The sequence below is a fragment of the Oncorhynchus clarkii genome, chromosome 22 (genome assembly GCF_045791955.1).
Source record: "Oncorhynchus clarkii lewisi isolate Uvic-CL-2024 chromosome 22, UVic_Ocla_1.0, whole genome shotgun sequence".
Classification (NCBI taxonomy): Eukaryota; Metazoa; Chordata; class Actinopteri; order Salmoniformes; family Salmonidae; genus Oncorhynchus; species Oncorhynchus clarkii.
The window spans coordinates 26,311,907-26,336,451 of record NC_092168.1 but is presented as its reverse complement, the minus strand read 5'-3'; the positions used below and the strand labels follow the sequence as shown (position 1 = coordinate 26,336,451).

At 45.6% G+C, this 24,545-nt stretch overlaps 1 protein-coding gene across 1 annotated transcript in view; it reads left to right on the top strand.

Moving 5' to 3' along the window:
- Window positions 1-23,899, top strand: part of LOC139380653 (protein DOP1B-like) — a 48,342-nt gene extending 24,443 nt beyond the window's left edge. Inside the window, exons 15-36 of the mRNA XM_071123551.1 lie at window positions 394-809; window positions 2,597-2,868; window positions 3,175-3,327; window positions 5,303-5,403; window positions 5,611-5,801; window positions 5,928-7,603; window positions 7,735-7,926; window positions 8,048-8,173; window positions 9,500-9,634; window positions 9,745-9,800; window positions 9,927-10,031; window positions 12,064-12,130; window positions 12,366-12,522; window positions 13,355-13,437; window positions 13,517-13,776; window positions 13,894-13,955; window positions 14,044-14,172; window positions 18,474-18,610; window positions 18,767-18,822; window positions 20,577-20,717; window positions 20,936-21,068; window positions 22,452-23,899. Of these exons, the coding sequence (XP_070979652.1) occupies window positions 394-809; window positions 2,597-2,868; window positions 3,175-3,327; window positions 5,303-5,403; window positions 5,611-5,801; window positions 5,928-7,603; window positions 7,735-7,926; window positions 8,048-8,173; window positions 9,500-9,634; window positions 9,745-9,800; window positions 9,927-10,031; window positions 12,064-12,130; window positions 12,366-12,522; window positions 13,355-13,437; window positions 13,517-13,776; window positions 13,894-13,955; window positions 14,044-14,172; window positions 18,474-18,610; window positions 18,767-18,822; window positions 20,577-20,717; window positions 20,936-21,068; window positions 22,452-22,694 (4,891 nt within the window). The 3' untranslated portion in view covers window positions 22,695-23,899. The remainder of the gene's footprint in view (window positions 1-393; window positions 810-2,596; window positions 2,869-3,174; window positions 3,328-5,302; window positions 5,404-5,610; window positions 5,802-5,927; window positions 7,604-7,734; window positions 7,927-8,047; window positions 8,174-9,499; window positions 9,635-9,744; window positions 9,801-9,926; window positions 10,032-12,063; window positions 12,131-12,365; window positions 12,523-13,354; window positions 13,438-13,516; window positions 13,777-13,893; window positions 13,956-14,043; window positions 14,173-18,473; window positions 18,611-18,766; window positions 18,823-20,576; window positions 20,718-20,935; window positions 21,069-22,451) is intronic.
- The last annotated feature ends 646 nt before the right edge of the window (window positions 23,900-24,545 follow it).

Below are 24,545 nucleotides of genomic sequence, written 5' to 3'. Positions count from 1 at the left end.
GGGAGAAATAGCCTTGAAGCTAACGCAAAGTAACTAACAGCTAACTCAATTATGAATCTTCTACAGAAACATGAAAACTATGTGATAAACATTTACCTTGTGTTAATAAACAAATGTACTTACAGACATTGTGTCATTCAAAGCTTATAAAGAAGGATGTTGAAGGATTGTAACTACTCACACTTGCACATCTTACACATTGCTTCACTTCTGAAACTGCTTCCTGTCACATGAAACAAACAGGTAAATTCTAGACTGCTGAACTTAAACTGCCACTATGGGGTGCTAAACAACTAACAGGTCCAGAACACTCCCTCTCTATCTCTCTGTCTACCTTGCTCTCTCTCCAACTCTCTTTCTCTCTCTGCCCTCCCACCTTCTCTCCCCTCCCAGGTACCTGCTCGTTCAGGTGGAGGATGTCAGGGGGCAGGAGGAGGCTGTACAATCCGACCCCGCTGCCCTCTCCCCTGGTCGGAAGTCCTCGTTCCGGGAGGGCCCTCAGATCACCACCACCCAGATCAAAGACAAGCTAGCCGAGCTCTTCACCCCCAACAAACACAAACCACGTGCCACCTCAGACCCCCCTGTCCCAGACCCCCCTACAGAGAGGAAGAAGGGGCGAAGGTGTGCGGGAGGAGGGGTGGACTGGGGGGCAGGGTACATGCCCCGGAGCAGAGCGGAGATTTCGGAGGAGTGTCGACAGGCGTTCACGGCAGCGTGCCACCTTCTGTTGGAGTCTACCACCTTCCCCCTGTACCTGAGTGAGGGGGAGAGCCATGGGCTCTATAATGACATGTTCAACCATACAGGTGAGGTCACTGTATGAACTTTTACCCAATAATAGTTGTTTAGCCATACCCGAATACGGCTTTACTAATAGGGTTGATTTGACTACTTTATGATACGCCCTGATATACTTTCCTAATCGTTAAACATTTTGAATGTGAAGTCACCAACATGTTTTTTGTTTTTATCTTACAGTTGAAATCGGAAGTTTACATACACCTGAGTCAAATACATTTAAACACAGTTTTTCACAATTCCTGACATTTAATCCTAGTAAAAATTCCCTCTCTTAGGTCAGTTAGAATCACCACTTTATTTTAAGAATTTGAAATGTCAGAATAATAGTAGAGAGAATGATTTATTTCAGCTTTTATTTCTTTCATCCCATTCTCAGTGGGTCAGAAGTTTACATACACTCAATTAGTATTTGGTAACATTGCCTTTAAATTGTTTAACTTGGGTAAAATGTTTCAGGTAGCCCTCCATAACCTTCCCACAATAAGTTGGGTGAATTTTGGCCCATTCCTCCTGACAGAGCTGGTGTAACTGAGTCAGGTTGTAGGCCTCCTTGCTTGCACACGCTTTTTCAGTTCTGCCCACACATTTCCTATAGGCTTGAGGTCAGGGCTTTGTGATGACCACTCCAATACCTTGACTTTGTTGTCCTTAAGCCATTTTGCCACGACTTTGGAAGTACGCTTGGGGTCATTGTCCATTTGGAAGACCCATTTACGACCAAGCTTTAACTTCCTGACTGATGTCTTGAGATGTTGCTTCAATATATCCACGTAATTTTACTTTCTCATGATGCCATCTAGTTTGTGAAGTGCACCAGTCCCTCCTGCAGCAAAGCACCCCCACAGCATGATGCTGCCATCCCGTGCTTCACAGTTGGAATGGTGATCTTTGGCTTGCAAGCCTCCCCTTTTTCCTTCGAACATAACAATGGTCATTATGCCCAAACAGTTATATTTTTGTTTCATCAGACCAGAGGACATTTCTCCAAAAAGTACCATCTTTGTCCCCATGTGCAGTTGCAAACTGTAGTCTGGCTTTTTTATGGTGGTTTTGGAGCAGTGGCTTCTTCCTTGCTGAGTGGCCTTTCAGGTTATGTCGATATAGAACTCGTTTTACTGTGGATATAGATACTTTTGTACCTTCACAAGGTCCTTTGCAGTTGTTCTGGGATTGATTTGCACTTTTCGCACCAAAGTACGTTAATCTCTAGGAGACAGAATGCGTCTCTTTCCTGAGCGGTATGACGGCTGCGTGGTCCCATGGTGTTTATACTTGCACACTATTGTTTGTACAGATGAACATAGTACCTTCAGGCATTTGGAAATTGCTCCCAAGGATGAACCAGACTTATGGAGGTCTACAACTTTTCTTCTGGGGTCTTGGCTGATTTCTTTTGATTTTCCCTTGATGTCAAGCAAAGAGGCACTGAGCTTGAAGGTAGGCCTTGAAATACATCCACAAGTTCACCTCCAATTGACTCAAATGATGTCAATTGGCCTATCAGAAGCTTCTAAAGCCATGACATCATTTTCTGGAATTTTCCAAGCTGTTTAAAGGCACAGTCAACTTTGTGTATGTAAACTTCTGACCCACTGGAATTGTGATACAGTGAATTCTGTGAAATAATCTGTCTGTTTTCAATTGTTGGAAAAATTACTTGTCATGCACAAAATAGATGTCCTAACCGACTTGCCAAAACTATAGTTTGTTAAGTGGTTGAAAAACTAGTTTTAATGACTCCAAACTAAGTGTATGTAAACCTCCGACTTAAACGGAATGTGTTTCTCTTCAGGCAGTGACGTAGACAGCCTGCCTGTGTGGCTGAGGTCCTTGATGACTCTGTGTTGCCTGTCGAGGGACTACCACGTGCAGCACACGGCCATGTCGTCTCTGCTGGAGCTCATCAACCACTCACGGTCCCTGGCCCTGGTCATTCAGGACAAGACCAGGCGCTACCAGGCCAGCGACGCTAACCCTCTCAGTGGGCGGCTGCAGATGGTCACTATGCCCCCCATCTACCCAGGTCTGCTAAGCACCATCGAGCAGGGCACAGACTTCTACCAGGTCAGGAAACAATTGTCTGCCATGGCAGGTGGCTTGTATTACTGCCACGTGAAGAGGGAACATATAAGGGGGCCTTGCTGGTCCAACGTGTTACTACTGTATGATATGATGAAATATGTCAATTTCCTTACTGAAGATGACATCTGTAAAACTCACTTGTACAACAGCATCATCACCTTTTATGTCCACTGCCTATTACCTCACCAGATCAAGAATGTTCGTCATATGATGCTGCTGCCTTCAGTTGATCCAAATGAACACCAATCATCCTCACCTCTAACCTTAGAACTCTGTGACCCCATGCAGCGGGTGGCCCAGGTGCTGTGGTGTCAGCTGGACATGGAGCGTCGAGAGCAGCACACCTCCTGTGTAGAGCTCTTCTATCGGCTCCACTGCCTGGCCCCCTCCGCATCCATCTGTGAGGACATCATCTGCCAGGCTTTATTGCACAGAGACAAGGTACAGAGCACACAAGATTTTACTGTACTATCAAGACAAACTGTGCACTACACGCCTACAGCAAAGATCCATCCTATACCACTATAGCAGGGGTCGGCAAAAGGCAGCCCGCGGGCCAAAACCCGCCCACAAGTGAATTGTTTAGGCCCTCCAAAGTTTTTTGTTAAACAAATAATATATATGTTTTGGTAAGATACTGTAAAATATCCTGGAATTCATCTAAAAATGTGTTTAATTTAGGAAATCTTTTCCCAATAGAGTTTTCCCGGTGTTTTACAAATGTTCCATCCCGGGGATAAATCAGTTTTCTTCCAGGTAATCTGGTATTTCCTGCCAAAACCGGAAGTGCCATTCTAAAGCGTATAAATATGTCTGGATTTCATTCAAGCTTTGATCAGCATGAAAATTCAAGCCTGAGCCTGATGAGTCATACACTAAAGACATTTTATGTACCCTACATTAGACATTTTATGAGCCCAAAGAAGCCCAAATTATTGTGCCGTCATCCAATACATAGCCCATGGTGCTTAGTCTAGCTTTTCCCGGGACTCCGAGCTAAGGAGTGTTTTTTTTAAGCAGAGGCCAGCAGAGCGCAGGTGCGTATTGAGCAAGAGCAATAAGTTATAACTGTATGCATAACCTTTCATTCATGAGCTAAATATAAGGCTTCATGAATTTATTACCTGAAAGAGGTAGGCTAGGACATCTATATATTTATCTTTCTATCGTGAACAGGAATATCTATTTTGTATTTTGATTGGAATTGAAGGAGAGAGAAGACGACAGAGAGTGCTCAAGGGCGCTCTGATTTAAAGCAATTATATTAGAGTGTTAGGCTGTTTTAAAACTCTGCAGATGCAAATATCCCAAAATTATCTTTAGGCTACAATTAAAAAGTAAGGTGACCCCTTGGTGATGTGTAAATGAGTCCTTATATTATATACTGTAGCATAGGCTTTGCTGTAGCAAATGTAGGCTTGTCACAAGAAAATAAGTTACTATGAGAAGATGATACATGTTTTGTGAACTGCGCTCCATAGCTTAATGAGATGCACTGTCTGTCCCCACCCTGAGCGTTGATGATCGATAATGCAGATGATTATTTTCATTAATTTAACTTTATTTAAGTCGGTTATTTACAATGACAGCCTACCAAAAGGCCTCCTGTGGGGACGGGGATTAAAAATACCAAATAAAATACAAAATATAGAACATTAACACACATCACGACGAGAGACACCACAACACTACCTAAGACAACAACATGGCATTGTAGCAACACAACATGGCAACAACATGGTAGCAACACAACATGGCAGCAACATGGTAGCAACACAAGATGGCAACAACATGGTAGCAACATGGTAGCAACACGGTAGCAACACAACATGACAACAACACGGTAGCAACACAACATGACAACAACATGGTAGCAACACAACATGACAACAACATGGTAGCAACACAACATAGCAGCAACATGGTAATAACGCAACATGGCAGCAGCACGTAGGGTATAATTTACCAGTTTCTCGCAGTTATTTATTCTTTGAAAAGGTAACCCGGTTCCCGCTATTCAACCCTAGTTCCCAAGATTCCCCCTCCCCCAAAAAAGAGAGACGTGATCAATGTAATCAAGGTGTGAAATAAAATCTCATTTTGGGAACTAGGGTTGAATAGATTTTCAAATACAATCTCATTTTGGGCTCTGTTGTGGTCAATTTGTAGTGTATCATTTAGAATTTTGTTCCGGCCCCCCAACCATCCACTCCGACAGAAATCGAGTTGCCTACCCCTGCCCTACAGGATCCCTAACATATTTAAACAAGGCCCTGTAACTAAGAAACCCAGTTTTACACATATCCACCTTACATTGACTAGGAACAAATACACAAAGCCATGCTCATATGATATGACTAAGAGCAAGTTATCCTGTGTGTTTAACTAACATGTAAATGATGTGTGTGTCCCTCAGGCTGTACGGTTGGAGGCCCTACACAGGTTCTCAGTGCTGTGGCACCTGACCAGGGACATCCAGTCAAACCGGACCATGTCTATGAACCGCTCATTTGACCGGTGAGTACAGAGCTGAAGTGCGGTCAGTGGTTTACTACAATGGTGAACCTGTTCTCCTTTTCCTCAGATTGCGGAGATGGGATGTGTATCTATCTCCTTATCTCTTCTCTCTCTCTCTCTCTCTCTCTCTCTCTCTCTCTGGTCACCATTTAAGATTGTGCGTGTGTCTCTCAGCTCTCTATGACTGACTGTGTATCTCTGTCCCAGGTCTCTGTGTGTGGTGGTGGACTGTCTGAACAGCCCAGATGGTTCTGTGAGTGCTGCAGCCCAGTGCTGGCTGGTCAGGGCTCTCTCCATGCAGGACGTGGTCCGCATCCTGGAGCCTGTTCTGCTGCTGCTGCTCCACCCCTCCACCCAGCGCTGCACCATCCAGAGTGTGAAACAGAACCTCACCGCAGGTATGTGTGTTTTGATGGGTGAAGTGGAGATTGTTGGAGTGATTAGGGATGTTGCTCTCCTAGTGTGTTTGTTTGTTTGTGTGTGTGTGTGTTTTGATATGCTCAGAAATATCTTTCTCTCTGTAGGTATTCTGAAAGATTTAAAGAGCAGAATTCAAAGCACTACCAACGGTTACGCGAACGCCATAACAACCAGCACCCAAACAGATGAAGGTACACTGGGTCACATGATCCTGGTGGACCGGGAGGCCCTGTGGGGGGAGCTAGAGCATGACCCGGAGACAACCCAACCACCGGCCGACTCCACGGGGGTGTCTCGCAGCGATAGCGAAGCTACAGAGGAAGAAGACGAACCGGAGGAAGTGGAGGAGGAGGAGAGTGTACACACCGAGTCGAGCGGCGTCCAGGTCTCCACTGAGAACTCTAGCTCTGGCTCCGCCCCTTACGGTAGTAGTGTAGAAGAAGGAAGCATGGTCAACGGCCTGAGGAGGATGGAATCGGAACACACGCAGGCATCCGATTCGCTGTCGAGCGAGGAGGAGGAGGACTTGGAGCTTGAAGCCATGGCTCGGTCACGTCTCCTCAAACAGGAGCGTGAGAAGCGGGAAGCCATCGACTCTATGTTCCGCCATGTTCTGCTGTACTCTGTGGCCGGCGGCTGGCCCCGTCTGCTCCACGGCCTGGCCCTGCTGGACAGCCTGTTGAGGAGCAGTGCCCAGCAGCCTCTAGTGAATGCCCTCTCCTCCACCTCCCTGGACACCAGCTCAGCTGCACACCTCAATCTGGTCTCCAACCTGCTCCAGCGCCACCAGCAGGCCCAGGACGGAAGAGGCTTCTACGGACGCCTACTCTCGCCCTCCAGTCCCCTCTCCCTGCTCATCGAGCTGATGGTGTCCCTGTGCCTGAAGTTCCTGCGCTCCCACTACCCATCCTACCTCACTCTGGACCCCAGGGAGCTGCAGGGGAACAGGGAGGTCCAGGTGAAGAGCGTGGGGGTGCTGACCCGCCTGGTGACCCAGCTGGGGATCGTGGCGCGGGGCCAGGGAGACACCTCCACGCAGGGGGAGGCTGGCGTCAGCCCAGAGCCCATCTGTAAGCTGCTGGCCAGGTGTAAGGTGCAGCAGTACGCCCTCCTCACCCTCTCAGCCTCCATGTACATTAGCCAGAGAGGAACGGAGAAGGGCTCTGCCATGGGGGGTGTAGATCTGTTAGATGAACAGGTGGGTCTGTCTGAGGAGAGCCTGGTGAATATGGGAGGGGGAGGGGGACAAGAGCAGTACCCCTTACAGATGGAGCTGCTCAAGCTCCTACAGGCCCTCATCGTCCTGGAGTACCACGTGTGGCCAGGGGAGTCTGGTTCGACCCTGCACTCCGATGAGCCCCGTGACTCCCCTGCCTCCTCAGCACTAGCACGGGAATGGCAGACAGCGGTTCTGTTCCAACAGTCCATCAAGGCAGCTCAGTACGTCCAGACCCAGCCCATCACAGCCCAGGGGATGTTTGTGTCTGCTGCAGCCCGGGCTTTGCAGCCGCAGTACGGCTATGCCATGCACCCCCACTGGGTGGCGCTGCTTTGCTCGTCTCTGCCCTACCTGGGGCGCTCGCTGGGCATCATCGTGGCTCCTCTCATCACTCAGATGTGCAGGAACCTGGACGAGCTGGTCAAACAGTACGATCACGACGGGGGGAAGGCTACACAGAGTCTGATTGGCAGGAAGGAGAACATCGCTCCTGATTATCCTCTCACCCTACTGGAGGGACTGACCACACTCACTCACCACTGTCTACTGGACAACAAGAAGGTGAGGCACACTCACACATATCCATGCAGTCTGCTGGTTTGGCTACATGTAGGTGGATCACTGTGCCACACACTTAGAGACACAGAGTTGAATGCAGAAAACTTTAAAATGTTTCTCTCCCGCTCTCTCAGTCCCTGGTGGCTTGTGACCCTGCAGACGTCCGGAACGCCCGCAACGCTGTGATTGAGGAGCTGCCGCACATGCTCAGTAGCATGGCTCTGCTGTGGGGTGTGGTCAAGAGGGAGGAGTCCCAGAGTAGGGGCTCGGACTATTCCCAGACCGCCAGACACACCTCTACTTCTGTCTACTTCAGGAGCTCCAAGGTATGTATGTGTGTGTGTTCGTGTGTGTGTGCGTTCTTATGGACACTAGTGCTATGATATGTTTTGCATGTGCATTTGTGTGTCACTCTCTGATGGTACTACTCATTGTGTGTGTGTGTAGACCCTGAGACAGCGTGTGTTGGAGTTCCTGACTCCTCTGACGGGGCAGTACGGGGTGCAGCTAATGGCCTCAGTGGGAGCTGTGTGGAGCAGCCGGAGGAACAGGAGGAGACACACCAAAAACAAAGTGAGTGCTTTAAAACATTATTATTTATTTAGCAATAAGCGGGTGGGACATGTAGGCTACACACACACACATACACTACATGGCTAAAAGTATGTGGACACCTGCTCATCAAACATCGCATTCCAAAATCATGGGCATTAATATGGAGTTGGTCACCGCTTTGGCGCTATAACAGGCTTCACTCTTCTGGGAAGACTTTCCACTAGATGTTGGAACATTGCTGCGGAGACTTGCTTCAATTCAGCCACAAGAGCATTGGTGAGGTCGGTCACTGATGTTGGGCGATTAGGCCTGGCTCGCAGTCGGCGTTCCAATTCATCCCAAAGATGTTCGATGGGGTTGAGGTCAGGGCTCTGTGCAGGCCAGTCAAGTTCTTCCACACCGATCTCGACAAACCATTTCTGTATGAACTTTGCTTTGTGCACAGGGGCATTGTCATGCTGAAACAGGAAAGGGCCTTCCCCAAACTGTTGCCACAAAGTTGGAAGCACAGAATTGTCTAGAGTGTAATTGGATTTTGTAGCGTTCCCTTCACTGGAACTAAGGGGTCTAGCCTGAACCAAGAAAAACCGCCCTAGACTTTACACCAATGCATTCAGGAAGGTAGAGTTCCCCTGGATCCGCCAAACCCACATTCTTCCGTTTGCCACATGGTGAAGCGTGATTCATCACTCAGAGAATGCTTTTCCCCTGCTCCAGAGTCCACTGGCGGCAAGCTGACTCTTGGCATTGCACATAATGATCTTAGGCTTGTGTGCGGCTGCTCGGCCATGGAAACCCATTTAATTAAGCTCCCACCGAACAGTTCTTGTGCTGACGTTACTTCCAGTGGCAGTTTGGTACTTGGTAGTGAGTGTTGCAAATGACGACAGACAATTTTTTTTCTTCAGCACTCGGCGGTCCCGTTCTGTGAGCTTGTGTGGACTTCTCGGCAGAGCCGTTGTTGCTCAAAGACATTTCCACTTCACAATAACAATACTTACAGTTGACCAGGTCAGCTCTAGTAGAGCAGAAATTGAACGAACGGACTTGCTGGAAAGGTTGCATCCTATGACGGCGTTACATTGAAAATCACTGAGCTTTTCAGTAAGGCCATTCTACTGTCAATGTTTCTATTTGGAGATTGCATGGCTGTGTGCTCGATTTTGAAATTTCAGAATCCACTAATTTGAAGGGGTGTCCACATATTTTTGTATATATAGTGTTCCTTCCATCACACACCCCTGTTTACATGACAACAAGAAGGTGACACACATAGTCATTCCTCTCTCTCTCCCTCTCACTCTCTCTTCCTCCTCCCCCCCCCCCCCCTCTATCTCAATCTAGATCTTACCTGTGGCCAGTGAGTCTCGTCTGACCATCGTGGATCTGGTGAAGTCCCTGGGCAATCTCAGTACAGAACATATCCTGCAAATGGTCAAAGAGGTGGTGAAAAAACCCCACCAGATCAAACGAGACCAGGTACATACACCTACAAATTTGACTGTTTAACCCAGAGATAAATGACACGGTGGTAATGTGAAGGTCATAGTTGATGCAAGTCCCTTTTGTTTCCTTCCTCTGTGTGGCAGAAGTCCACCCTGGTAGACATCCCCATGCTACAGTTCAGCTATGCCTACATTCAGAGGTAACAAACTACAACAACAACACAGAGATTCACAGTGTCATGTAGTTAGTAATACACTTTAGTTCTTGCCTATATGTGATAGCATTTAAAAGTGTTTCACCTTCCTCCTCTCCCTGTGTGTGGTAGTATTCCGGCACAGGCGCTCCAGGAGAACATGGCGCCCCTCCTCACTCTTCTCAGAGAGTCTGTGCAGCTCAACCTGGCCCCGCCCGGACACTTCCTGCTGCTGGGGTGAGTCAGCAACTTCCTGTCTGTCTGACACATGAACTGTTATTTGTTGTCCAATGTCCATAAACCGTTATCAGCAGTGGTGGGAAAAGTACCCAACTGTCATACTTGAGTAAAAGTAAAGATACCTTCATGTAAAAGTGAAAGTCATTCAGTAAAATATTACTTGAGTAAAAGTATTTGGTTAAATAAATTCAGCAAAAAAAGAAATGTCCCTTTTTCAGGACCCTGTCTTTCAAAGATAATTCATAAAAAATATCCAAGTAACTTCACAGATCTTCATTATAAAGGGTTTAAACACTTTTTCCCATGCTTTTCAATGAACCATAAACAATTAATGAACATGCACCTATGGAACGGTCATTAAGACACTAACAGCTTACAGACGGTAGACAATTAAGGTCACAGTTATGAAAACTTAGGACACTAAAGAGGCCTTTCTACTGACTCTGAAAAACACCAAAAGAAAGATGCCCAGGGTCCCTGCTCATCTGTGTGAATGTGCCTTAGGCATGCTGCAAGGAGGCATGAGGACTGCAGATGTGGCCAGGGCAATAAATTGCAATGTCCATACTGTGAGATGCCTAAGACAGGACGGACAGCTCCTTGTCCTCGCAGTGGCAGACCACGTGTAACAACAACTGCACAGGATCGGTACATCCAAACATCACACCTGCGGGACAGGTACAGAATTGCAACAACAACTGCCCGAGTTACAACGGGAACGCACCATCTCTCCATCAGTGCTCAGACTGTCCTCAATAGGCTGAGAGAGGCTGGACTGAGGGCTTGTAGGCCTGTTGTAAGTAGGGTTCCTCACCAGACCGGCAACAACGTCGCTTATGGGCACAAACCCACCATCGCTGGACCGGACAGGACCGGCAAAAAGTGCTCTTCACTGACGAGTCGCGGTTTTGTCTCACATGGGGTGATGGTCGGATTCTCGTTTATCGTCGAAGGAATGAGTGTTACACCGAGGCCTGTACTCTGGAGCGAGATCGATTTGGAGGTGGAGGGTCCATCATGGTCTGAGGCGGTGTGTCACAGCATCATCGGACTGCGCTTGTTGTCATTGCAGGCAATCTCAACGCTGTGCATTACAGGGAAGACATTGTCCTCCCTCATGTGGTACCCTTCTTGCAGGCTCATCCTGACATGACCCTCCAGCCATACTGCTTGTTCTGTGCGTGATTTCCTCCAGTGTTCTGCCATGGCCAGCGAAGAGCCCAGATCTCAATCCCATTGAGCACATCTGGGACCTGTTGGATCGGAGGGTGAGGGCTAGGGCCATTCCCCCCAGAAATGTCCGGGAACTTGCAGGTGCCTTGGTGGACGAGTGGGGTATAATCTCACAGCATGAACTGGCAAATCTGGTGCAGTCCATGAGAAGGAGGTGCACTGCAGCTGGTGGCCACACCAGATACTGACTGTTACTTTTGATTTTGAACCCCCCCTTTGTTCAGGAACACATTATTCAATTTCTGTTAGTCACATGTCTGTGGAACTTGTTCAGTTGTTGAATCTTATGTTCATACAAATATTTACACATGTTAAGTTTGCTGAAAATAAACGCAGTTGACAGTGAGAGGACGTTTCTTTTTTTGCTGAGTTTATACTTAAGTATCAAATGGAAAAGTAATTGCTAAAATATACTTAATATACTTAATATACTAATATACTTAAGTTAAAGTATAAATCATACTATAAATCATAGTTTGTATGGGTATAGTACAGATACCCATACAAACTACTTAAGTAGTACTTAAAATTATTTTTACAGAAGTACTTTACACCACTGGTTATCAGTCATTCATCTCTGGTCATACTGATTTATTACTATAGATATTGTTCCTAGCATAACACTCCCTGTTGGAAACAATGTTTCTCCTATATGTTTTTAGCAAACATAAGTAGAACGTCACACATCTCTCAGATGTGCTTTGGTTTGATACTGTATCATAATCAATAAGATATTATTGCACTCTGGTCTACCAATCTATAATTGTACTGTTATTTTAATTCTCTCCTACCACAGGATCCTCAATGACTTTGTAAACCGGCTCCCCAACCTAGACAATAAGAAGTACACTAGGGATATGCAGGTAAGACATGGGTCACAGTATCACCATCCTGGCTTCAGCCTAATTTTCACCTTTCTCTTCCGCATCATCCGTGAGGTCTGTCCTCACGGATTCAGAAACCCCACTTTGCACACCTGTGCGAAAGGGAGCGGACATTTGATTGAAGTGAAAGGTGTAAATTAGGCTTCAGTGTGAGATTGAAAGGGTACAGTGTGAGATGCATGATGATGGTGGTAATGATGGTGATGCCATGTAGGAGGTGACCCAGAAGATCCTAGAGGCTGTGGGCGGGGTGGCGGGGTCGTCTCTGGAGCAGACCAGCTGGCTCAGCCGTAACCTGGAGGTCAAGAACCAGCCTCAGGTGTGTCCTGAGACAGAGGAGCCATCCGACGAGCTGGACCTGGACCTCTATGGTAACCATGGATACCACACACCCACTCACCTGTAGACATCCCTGGTTTCTATCAAGTACAGACTCAAGTCTAGTTTACACCTTGGGGTCTGATTGGTCCGCTCTAAAGAAATGATGCAATATCAAATGTCCACTCCTGTCTCTATATGTCCACACTTTTCCAAGAAGGTGCGGACTGGAGCGGACATTCAATTGACCTTTGATTGAAGCAGAAGATTAGGCTTCAAACTGGCTCAGAGATGCTCACATCCTAAACCCTCAGGGCATGACACTCCTCTGTAACCGTGGCAACCAAACTCTGACCCCCTTATGCACGTTCCACATTAGCTGAGAAAGGGCCCACCTCAATCCTTTCCTCTCTTCTCTCCTCATTGTTTTGTTTTTTTAATTTAACCTTTTCTGTACTCATCTCTCTTCAGGTCTACATTAGAGTGGACTGAGAGAGTCCACAGACCCATACTGTAACCATGGAAATACAGCACTTCCCCTCTTAGTCCCTCAGTGTAGTGATCGAGGGAGGAAGAAGGACACTTCTCCCAAAAGTGCATTGGGAGAAGTACTTCTCTCCTCTGCTGTTACCATGGCAACCAGACTAGTTCCTCCAGTGACGTAAGAGCACTGCAGCTTCACTGGCATCGGTACTTCATGGGTAGACTCAGGATGTGGTCTAAAGTATGAGATAGAGTTCCTTCCTGATACCCTGAGAAGGTTAAGCCTTGGGTCTGTCCTCAGGGCACGCACTAAAGAAGAAAGTCATAAATATTTATGAGTAACAACACTTCTGTCCCCATCTCCTTCTTTCCCTTTCTCCTCAATTGTCTTCTCTTCTCCAGACTCTGAGGCTCAGGCCAGCACCATGGTCTCTTCCTCAGCCCCTTCTGTGTACAGTGTGCAAGCCCTAGTGCTATTGGCAGAGGTAAGTATGTTTGTGTGCAACTATGGTTTTCACGCCTATGTATGTGTTTCTGTATATGACAGACCCTCCTCCTCTGCAGGTTCTAGCCCCTCTCCTGGACATGGTGTATCGCAGTGATGAGAAGGAGAAAGCCGTCCCTCTCATCTCTCGCCTCATGTACTACGTATTCCCCTACCTGAAGAACCACAGTGCCTACAACATGCCCAGTTTTGGTGCAGGTGCCCAGCTTCTGAGCAATCTGAGTGGGTACGCCTACACCAAGAGGGCCTGGAGGAAAGAGGCCTTCGAACTCTACATGGACCCCCTTTTCTTCACCATGGATGTCTCCTGCACCCCCCAGTAAGATTGGATTTGTGTGTGCGTGTGTACATTACATGTACATTACATGTAAATATTGACATTATTATCATCAGATCAAGAAATTGACTGTTTGACCTCCTGACCTGTTTTCTATAGCTGGAGGTCTATCATCGACCACCTGCTGACCCATGAGAAGACCATGTTCAAAGACCTCATGAGTAAGTAGAGCCACCCAACCCTGTGTGTGTGTGTGTGTGTGTGTGTGTGTGTACGCACGTGCGTGTTAACTTTGTGTGTGTATTGCAGGCATGCAGAGCAGTTCTCTGAAGCTGTTTCCCAGTGTAGAGCAGAAGCCCATGTTACTGAAGCGTCAGGCCTTTGCTATGTTCAGTGGAGAGTTAGACCAGTACCACCTCTACCTGCCCCTCATCCAAGGTGGGTGTGCTTTTTGTGTATTTAGGCATTTCTTTGTGTGTGTGACTGAATGCTTTGCATGAACATTGCTGCTGTGTGTCTGAGTGTGTAGAGAATGTGAGTGTGTGTGTGTGTGTGTGAAATGTTATAAGGTCAATATGATTAGGGATGGGCATTTTAAATGATTTCAGTATTCTAATATCTTTATTTTTTCAGATTTCCGGACAGTCCAAATACATGTACAATTTTGTTAACTTGACAAAAATAAATAAATTAAGACTTGCTCGTGCAACTCGATAGAGCCGGTTTGCTGTGCTCTGCTTGTTTCAGCAGAAGGGTAGGGCGAGAGAGGAGCAGGGGCCAGTGTGTGTGACAGCAGAGATCTGTATATAATGACGAGATGCTCATGCTCGTTGTCCCAAAGGTGGGCGACCAAGCTTAGGTCCAAAATAAGCCCATAGAAACGCATTGGGCTTATTTTGGACAGATTTCAGCGGGTGTGTTCCAAACCGACTTGCACTAGTTTGACAAACTTGTTGCTGCCATAGATTACCTATCATACCAGCTGGTAGTGCCTGTCTTGACTACATCAAATAGTTGTAAAGAAGCTAGCTACATTAGCCAGCTACACTATATATACACTCAAAAGTATGTGGGCACCGCTTGAAATTAATGGATTCGGCTATTTCAGCCACACCCGTTGCTGACAAGTGTATAAAATCAACACACAGCCATGCAATCTCCATAGACAAACATTGGCAGTAGAATGTTCTTACTGAAGAGCTCAGTGACTTTCAACAACGTGGCACCGTCATAGGATGCAACCTTTCCAAGAAATCAGTTTATCAAATTTCTGCCCTGCTAGAGCTGCCCCGGTCAACAATAAGTGCTGTTATTGTGAAGTGGAAACATCTTGGAGCAACATCGGCTCAGCCGCGAAGTGGTAGGCCACACAAGCTCACAAAACGGGACCGCTGAAGCGCGTCACACGTAAAAATGGTCTGTCCTCGGTTTTAACATTCACTACACTACTACGAGTTCCAAACTGCCTCTGGAAGCAACATTAGCACAATAACTGTTCATCGGGAGCTTCATTAAATGGGTTTCCATGTCCGAGCAGCCGCACACAAGCCTAAGATCACCATGCGCAATGCCAAGCATCGGCAGGAGTGGTGTAAAGCTTGCCGCCATTGGATTCTGGAGCAGTGGAAACGTGTTCTCTGGAGTGATGAATCACGCTTCACCATCTGGCAGTCCGACAGACAAATCTGTGTTTGGAGGATGCCAGGAGAACGCTACCTGCCCCAATGCATAGTGCCAACTGTAAAGTTTGGTGGAGGAGGAATAATGGTCTGGGGCTGTTTTTCATGGTTCGGGCTAGGCCCCTTAGTTCCAGTGAAGGGAAAGCTTAACGCTACAGCATACAATGGCATTCTAGACGATTCTGTGCTTCCAACTTTGTGGCAACAGTTTGGGGAAGGGCCTTTCCTGTTTCAGCTTGACAATGCCCTCATGGACAAAGTGCGGTCCATACAGAAATGGTTTGTCAAGATCGGTGAGGAAGAACTTGACTGGCCTGCACAAAGCCCTGACCTCCACCCCATCGAACACCTTTGGGATGAATTGGAACTCCGACTGCGAGCCTGGCCTAATCGTCCAACATCAGTGCCAGTCCTCACTAATACTCTTGTCAATTTGGGGCGGCAGGATAGCCTAGTGGTTAGAGCGTTGGACTAGTAAGGTTGCAAGTTCAAACCCCCAAGCTGACAAGATACAAAATCTGTCGTTCTGCCCCTGAACAGGCAGTTAACCCACTGTTCCTAGGCCGTCATTGAAAATAAGAATTTGTTCTTAACTGACTTGCCTAGTAAAATTGTGTGTATATAAGCTTCTGACCCACGGGAATTGTGATGCAGTGAAATAATCTGTCTGTAAATAATTGTTGGAAGAATTACTTGTGTCATGCACAAAGTAGATGTCCTAACCGATTTGCCAAAACTACAGTTTGTTAACAAGAAATTTGTGGAGTGGTTGAAAAATGAATTTTAATGACTCCAACATAAGTGTATGTAAACTTCCGACTTCAACTGTATGTGAGAATGCCACTCCAATCTGCATAACGCACCAACAGATGATGCAATCTCTATTGCACTCCACACTGCCCTTTCACACCTGGACAAAATGAACACTTACAGTATGTGAGAACGCTATTCATTGACTACTCAAAACTCAAAATTCAACACCATAGTGCCCTCAAAGCTCATCACTATGCTAAGGACCATGGGACTAAGCACCTCCCTCTGAAACTGGATCCTGGACTTCCTGACTGGCCGCCCCCAGGTGGTAAGGGTAGGTAACAACACATCACCACTCTGATCCTCAACACGGGGGCCCCTCAGGGGTGCGTGCTCAGCCCCCTCCTGTACTCCCTGTTCACTCTTGACTGCACGGTCAGGCATGGTCAGGCCTGATCACCAACTACGATGAGACTATGGGAAGGAGGTCAGAGACCTGACCGTGTGGTGCAAGGACAACAACCTCTCCCTCAACATGATCAAGACAAAGGAGATGATTGTGGACTACAGGAAAAGGAGGACTGAGCACGCCCCCATTCTCATCGATGGGCTGCAGGTTGGGAGCTTCAAGTTCCTTGGCGTCCACATCACCAACAAACTAACATGGACCAAGCACACCAATACAGTCACCCTCAGGAGACTGAAAAGATGTGCATGGGTCCTCAGATCCTCAAAAGGTTTTACAGCTGCATCTTCGAGAGCATCCTGACGGGTTGCATCACTTCCTGGTATGGCAATTGCTCGGCATCCAAACGCAAGGCACTACAGAGGGTAGTGCATACGGCCCAGTACATCACCAGGGCCAAGCTTTCTGCCATCCAGAACCTCTACACCAGGCGGTGTCGGAGGAAGGCCCTATAATTTCAGAGACTCCAGCCACGCTAGTCATAGACTGTTCTCTCTGCTACGGCACAGCAAGCAGTACCGGAGCGCCAAGTCTAGGTCCAATAGGCTCCTAAATAGCTTCTACCCCCAAGCCATAAGACTCCTGAACAGCTAAGCAAATGCCTACCCAGAGTATTTGCATTGCCCCCCCCCCCCCCCCCCCCCCGGAACTACTCTGTTATTACCCACATGTACATAATTACCTCGACACAGGTGCACCCGTACATTGACATTAACTCTGTACCGGTACCCCCTTTCTATAGCCCCACTCTTGTTATTTACTGCTGCTCTTAAATGAAGGTTTTTTTCTTAACTGCATTGTTGGTTAAGGTCTTGTAAGTAAGCATTTCACTGTAAGGTCTACACCTGTTGTATTTGGCTCATGTGACAAATAAAATTTGATTTGAATTAGGTAACCCAATACCATCATGCAGTATCGTTAGTGTACAGTCAGTAAGCAGTTTAGCACTGACACCAGCGGGCCACTGGGAAATTAATTTGTCAAACCAAAAGCTTACCTTGACTTCGAAGATTTTCAGTGTTGTGTTGCATAGCCAGCTAGCTAACATAACATCGCTCTTTTTGAGCAGGGTGTTTGAGTAGGCTAAACTAGCTAGCTGCATTTGCTAGCTAAATAAGTGAAACTGAAAATGTTTTTTTATTTTTTTATGAAATCTCTCTCGATCTCTCTATGGCTTCTTCATTTTGGAGCACTGTTCAACTATTTTCTTTCTCTCTCTGAGTCAACTACTCACCATATTTTATGCTCTGCAGTGCTAGCTCTGTACCTTATGCTTTCAGTACTAGATTCATTCTCTGATCCTTTGATTGGGTGGACAACATGCCAGTTCATGCTACAAGAGCTCTGATAGATTGGAGAACGTTATCTGGAAGTTGTCATAATTACTGTGTAAGTCAATGGAAGGGGGTGAGAACCATGAGCCTCCTAGGTTTTGTATTGAAGTCAATGTACCCAGAGGAGGACGGAAGCTAGCTGTCTTCCGGTTACACCATGGTGCTACCCTACAGAGTGATGTTGAGGCTACTTTAGACCTTCATTGCAAAAATGTGTATTTTAATCAATTATTTGGTGGTGTGAATAGTTTTATCAAAAAGGATAACTTTTTAAATGTTCAACAATTTATTTTTATGTTTTATGGATCTCCCCTTCCTCCTCTGGGTAGCTTCCACTGATTTTATTTAAATTTCAGACAAGGCCTTTAAAAGAAAAAGCCAATTTAAAAAATGAATACTCTCTTACTCAAGTAATCGAATACCTATGTTTGTTCAGATATATGAATATTCAAATAACTGTACCCATCCCTAAATGTAATGATGATCTCTCCTCCCATCCTCACTCAGAGCGACTGACAGAGGCTCTGCGTATGGGTCAGACGCCCTCCGTCTCTGCTCAGATGTTTCTGACATTCCGTGTTCTTGTGCTGCGGATCTCCCCCCAGCACCTCACCTCCCTCTGGCCAATCATGGTCACAGAACTGGTGAGGAACAACCCCACACTGATGACATCACTTCCGGTCACTGTTGATTTCCTGACATGTACACCTACATGCATTGTGGCATGTAAAAAGAAAGTGTTTGTTAGTGTTTGTCCAGTCCTATCTTCTAATGGTGTGTCTCTTTTCTCCGTTTGTCAGATCCGAATATTTGTTCGGCTGGAAAAAGCCTTGTTGGAAGAAAAAGAGGTGTCAAAGTGAGTCAGTCTACCCATCCATTATTTTATCTACATACAGTGCCTTGCGAAAGTATTCGGCCCCCTTGAACTTTGCGACCTTTTGCCACATTTCAGGCTTCAAACATAAAGATATAAAACTGTATTTTTTTGTGAAGAATCAACAACAAGTGGGACACAATCATGAAGTGGAACGACATTTATTGGATATTTCAAACTTTTTTAACAAATCAAAAACTGAAAAATTGGGCGTGCAAAATTATTCAGCCCCCTTAAGTTAATACTTTGTAGCGCCACCTTTTGCTGCGATTACAGCTGTAAGTCGCTTGGGGTATGTCTCTATCAGTTTTGCACATCGAGAGACTGACATTTTTCCCATTCCTCCTTGCAAAACAGCTCGAGCTCAGTGAGGTTGGATGGAGAGCATTTGTGAACAGCAGTTTTCAGTTCTTTCCACAGATTCTCGATTGGATTCAGGTCTGGACTTTGACTTGGCCATTCTAACACCTGGATATGTTTATTTTTGAACCATTCCATTGTAGATTTTGCTTTATGTTTTGGATCATTGTCTTGTTGGAAGACAAATCTCTGTCCCAGTCTCAGGTCTTTTGCAGACTCCATCAGGTTTTCTTCCAGAATGGTCCTGTATTTGGCTCCATCCATCTTCCCATCAATTTGAACCATCTTCCCTGTCCCTGCTGAAGAAAAGCAGGCCCAAACCATGATGCTGCCACCACCATGTTTGACAGTGGGGATGGTGTGTTCAGGGTGATGAGCTGTGTTGCTTTTACGCCAAACATAATGTTTTGCATTGTTGCCAAAAAGTTCAATTTTGGTTTCATCTGACCAGAGCACCTTCTTCCACATGTTTGGTGTGTCTCCCAGGTGGCTTGTGGCAAACTTTAAACGACACTTTTTATGGATATCTTTAAGAAATGGCTTTCTTCTTGCCACTCTTCCATAAAGGCCAGATTTGTGCAATATACGACTGATTGTTGTCCTATGGACAGAGTCTCCCACCTCAGCTGTAGATCTCTGCAGTTCATCCAGAGTGATCATGGGCCTCTTGGCTGCATCTCTGATCAGTCTTCTCCTTGTATGAGCTGAAAGTTTAGAGGGACGGCCAGGTCTTGGTAGATTTGCAGTGGTCTGATACTCCTTCCATTTCAATATTATCGCTTGCACAGTGCTCCTTGGGATGTTTAAAGCTTGGGAAATATTTTTGTATCCAAATCCGGCTTTAAACTTCTTCACAACAGTATCTCGGACCTGCCTGGTGTGTTCCTTGTTCTTCATGATGCTCTCTGCGCTTTTGACGGACCTCTGAGACTATCACAGTGCAGGTGCATTTATACGGAGACTTGATTACACACAGGTGGATTGTATTTATCATCATTAGTCATTTAGGTCAACATTGGATCATTCAGAGATCCTCACTGAACTTCTGGAGAGAGTTTGCTGCACTGAAAGTAAAGGGGCTGAATAATTTTGCACGCCCAATTTTTCAGTTTTTGATTTGTTAAAAAAGTTTGAAATATCCAATAAATGTCGTTCCACTTCATGATTGTGTCCCACTTGTTGTTGATTCTTCACAAAAAAATACAGTTTTATATCTTTATGTTTGAAGCCTGAAATGTGGCAAAAGGTCGCAAAGTTCAATGGGGCCGAATACTTTCGCAGTGTATCATGTGAATATCTTGACTATGTTTCATTCAGACTTATTGTGTTGTCTCTTGCTTTTTCTCTGTTCTCCTTCTATTGTCTTTCTCTGTCAGGTTGACTAAAGTTGTACGTGGGGCCATGGGGAATGGGCCATTGGCTTTCCCCCAGCCAGAGTTGGACATGTACCTGTCTGCCTGCAAGTTCCTGGACACCGCCCTGGCCTTCCCCACAGAGAAGATGCCCCTCTTTCAGATGTAAGAGCCTCACCGGCTTAGTATCTGCTTAGCATGTATGTAGGGTGTGCTTAGAATGATTACAATTGCATTTCATTCTCTCTGCTCTTGTGTGTCTGGTGTGTGTGTGTGTGTGTGTGTGTGTGTGTGTGTGTGTGTGTGTGTGTGTGTGTGTGTGTGTGTGTGTGTGTGTGTGTGTGTGTGTGTGTGTGTGTGTGTGTGTGTGTGTGTGTGTCTAGGTATCGCTGGGCCTTTGTTCCAGAAGTGGATATGAGCTGCTACAGTGGCCCAGAGAATAGTCTCCTGGAGGGAGAGCAGGAGTGCAAACCCCATATTGTCAAAGTACTAGAGGCACTACACCAACGCTACGGAGTAAGGGAACACCCTATCTTGCACTATGCACACTCACACACACATTCTTGTACGACTAACCTTGTGGGGACACAATTCAGTACAATTCAAAATCATATTTTCCCTAACCAGTGCTCTTACCTTAACCTGAAAACATAACCCTAACCCTAGTTCCTAACCCTAAAACGAACCCGAGCTCCTAAACCTAATTCTATCCTTAACCCCCTAGAAATAGCATTTAACCTTGTGGGAACCAACAAAATGTCCCCAGTTGGTGAAATGTTTGTTAATTTACTATTCTTGTGGGGACTTCTGATCCCCACAAGTATAGTTAAACATGTCCACACACACACAGACACTCTCACACAAAACTCACACACACATGCATATCGACAACGCAAACACATACACACATACCAACACAAACGCACATACGCACACACACACACACACATACCAACACAAACGTACATACGCACACACACACACACACACACACATACCAACACAAACGTACATACGCACACACACATACTTTTACACTCATCATATGCTGCTGCTACTCTATTCTTTATTTGACTCTTATTATCTATCCTGATGCCTAGTAACTTTACCCTGCCTTCATGTACATACAGTATCTACCTCAAAAACACTCTATATACAAAAGTATGTGGACACCCCTTCAAATTTGTGGATTTGGCTATTTCAGCCACACCTGTTGCTGACAGGTGTATAAAGTCAAGCACACAGCCATACAATCTCCATATACAAACATTAGCAGTAGAATGGCCTTGTTGAAAGTCACTGAGCTCTTCAGTGTGGCACTGTCATAGGATGCCACCTTTCCAACAAGTCAGTTTGTAAAATGTCTGCCCTGCTAGAGCTGCCCCAGTCAACTCTTAATTGCTGTTAATGTGAAGTGGAAATGTCTAGGAGCAACAACAGCTCAGCCGCAAAGTGTTAGGCCACACAAGCTCACAGAATGGGACTGCCGGGTGCTATGTTTTTTTCCTCAGTTGCAGCACTCACTACTGACTTCCAAACTGTGTCTGGAAGCAACGAGCAGGTGTCAACATTCTTTTGGTCACCTCTCACCTCTGCACATTGATTTGGTTCTGGTACTCACTGGATATACCTCCATTCTTGTGTATATTATTCATGTGTTACTATTTTATTATTTATTATTATTTCTTAACTATGCATCGTTGAAGGGTTTGTAAGCAAGCATTTCATGGATAAGTCTACACCCATTGTATTCGGGTGCATGTGACAATTAAAATTGGATTTGAACACACACACTGTTATCGAGCAAAATATCACGTCCTTATATACACTGTGATAACGAGCTGACTCAATCATGCGGTCCCATCGTCCCTTTCTGATGAGCATGTCTTTTCATTCCAGATGCTGAGCGAGGAGTCCTCTACGGAGCATCTGGAGTTCCCCCTCCTCACCCGTCGCTTTCTCACCTCCATCACCCAGCTTGCTCCCTTCCTCCATACACTCTGCTGTTCCTTCCAGGGCACTTCACCCAGCAGCCCTCCAGATTACCCTGTGACAGACTACCCTGCAGCCAGCGCTGACCAAGTCCTGAAGAGACTGGAGCACATCACTGAGGAAGAGTTCCTAGACTCCATGGAGAGTTAGAACTCCACCAAGGATCTAGATCTTAGAACGTAGAGGAAATGAGAACTAGAACCATAGAAATGGAATGTGTAGAATGGGCACAACCACTGAAAGCGATGTTGTAGGCATTGTAAATGGTCATCTTTTGGGATGTTCTTTTGAATTTTGAATTGTTTACCTTACCTGGTTTAGATTTAACACGTCTATATAGGATATTCTACATTTGAGATACTCTAAAATAATCTAGAATTAACTGACACAAACTGGAATGGCAGTTGGGGCGGCAGGTAGCCTAGTGGTTAGAGCGTTGGACTTGTAACCGAAAGGTTGCAAGATCGAATCACCGAGCAGACAAGGTAAAAATCTGTCGCTCTGTCACTAAACGCTGTGCCTAGGCCGTCATTGAAAATAAGAATGTGTTCTTAACTGACTTGCCTAGTTAAATAAAGGTGAAATACATTTTGAAAATTAGGCTCTCTCTGAGTACAAGTCTGAATGTGCTGACTTAAAATAAGAGTAGTACTGATACTAGCTAGCTTTTTGAGGTGACACTGGTCATAAAAGAAGCACCACTGTAACCAAAGAGTGGGACAGCAGTACTGACTACTAATTGCTCTACAAAGCTGCTCCCTACTATTAGCATATGTTGTAATATATTATATTCCAATGAGACAGGAGTAGATGAGTATACCTGCTGGTCAGTGACTATGGGACCTCTAAGGCTTTTAATAGAGGATGGTTGATTTTTTTATGTTTAAAAAGCTCTGCTTGTCATCAATCATGTCACAGTTTTATTTGTGGGTAAATTCTTTAATGTGATTTGTGTGCACAGTAATACCTCTAGATATCTAATAAGTTAAATAACGTGTGGTATCTGTTCATGGGGAGTCTCTATTTTTAGGTGTTTTGTGGAATGTTTGGACATATGGTGCTTTCAAAGCAACTCAGAATCTCTGAAATTTGACTTGGAAACTAGTTGTAGAATGATGAGGCCCAAGTTTCTAGAGTCAACCAATAGGAAGCTCTATGCAAACAAATGTAAATTAACTCAGAGGTTCAGTTTACCACTTGTCATGAATACACCATTACCACTCAACACAATTTTATTCTTCAAATGTGAATGCTTAACTAAACTATGTAAATGTTTGACCTCCTGAAAATGATTACTTGTTAATATCCAAATTAATATATCATGGTCTGCAAATAAAAACATTTAAAAATGTCCACCAGACTATTTACATTGACACCCTACCCCCCTTTGATTTTACACTGCTGCTACTCACTATTTATTATCTATGTATAGTCACTTTACCCCTACGTACAAACTACCTCAACTAACCTGTATCCCCTAACCAGGATGACTCTGGGCCAATTGTGCGCCGACCTATGGGATTCCCGATCACGGCCGGTTGTGATACAGCCCAGGATCGAACCCAGGTCTGTAGTGATGCCTCCAGCACTACGATGCAATGCCTTAGACTGATGCGCCACTCAGGATCCCAATAGCATAATGTATGCAGGTTTTATAACTTTGTCAAAGCCAATGATTCCTTTGGCCGGCTTTCCTTCCAGTTCTCTGCTGCCAATGACTGGAACGAACTGCAAAAATCACTGAAGCTGTAGACTCATATCTCCCTAAATAGCTTTAAGCACCAGCAATCAGAGCAGCTCACAGATCACTGGACCTGTACATAGCCCATCTGTAAACAGCCCATCCAACTACTCCATCCCCATACTGTATTTATTTATTTATCTTGCTCCTTTGCACCCCAGTATCTCTACTTGCACATTCATCTTCTACACATCTAACGTTCCAGTGTTTAATTGCTATATTGTAATTACTTCGCCACCATGGCCTATTTATTACTTTAC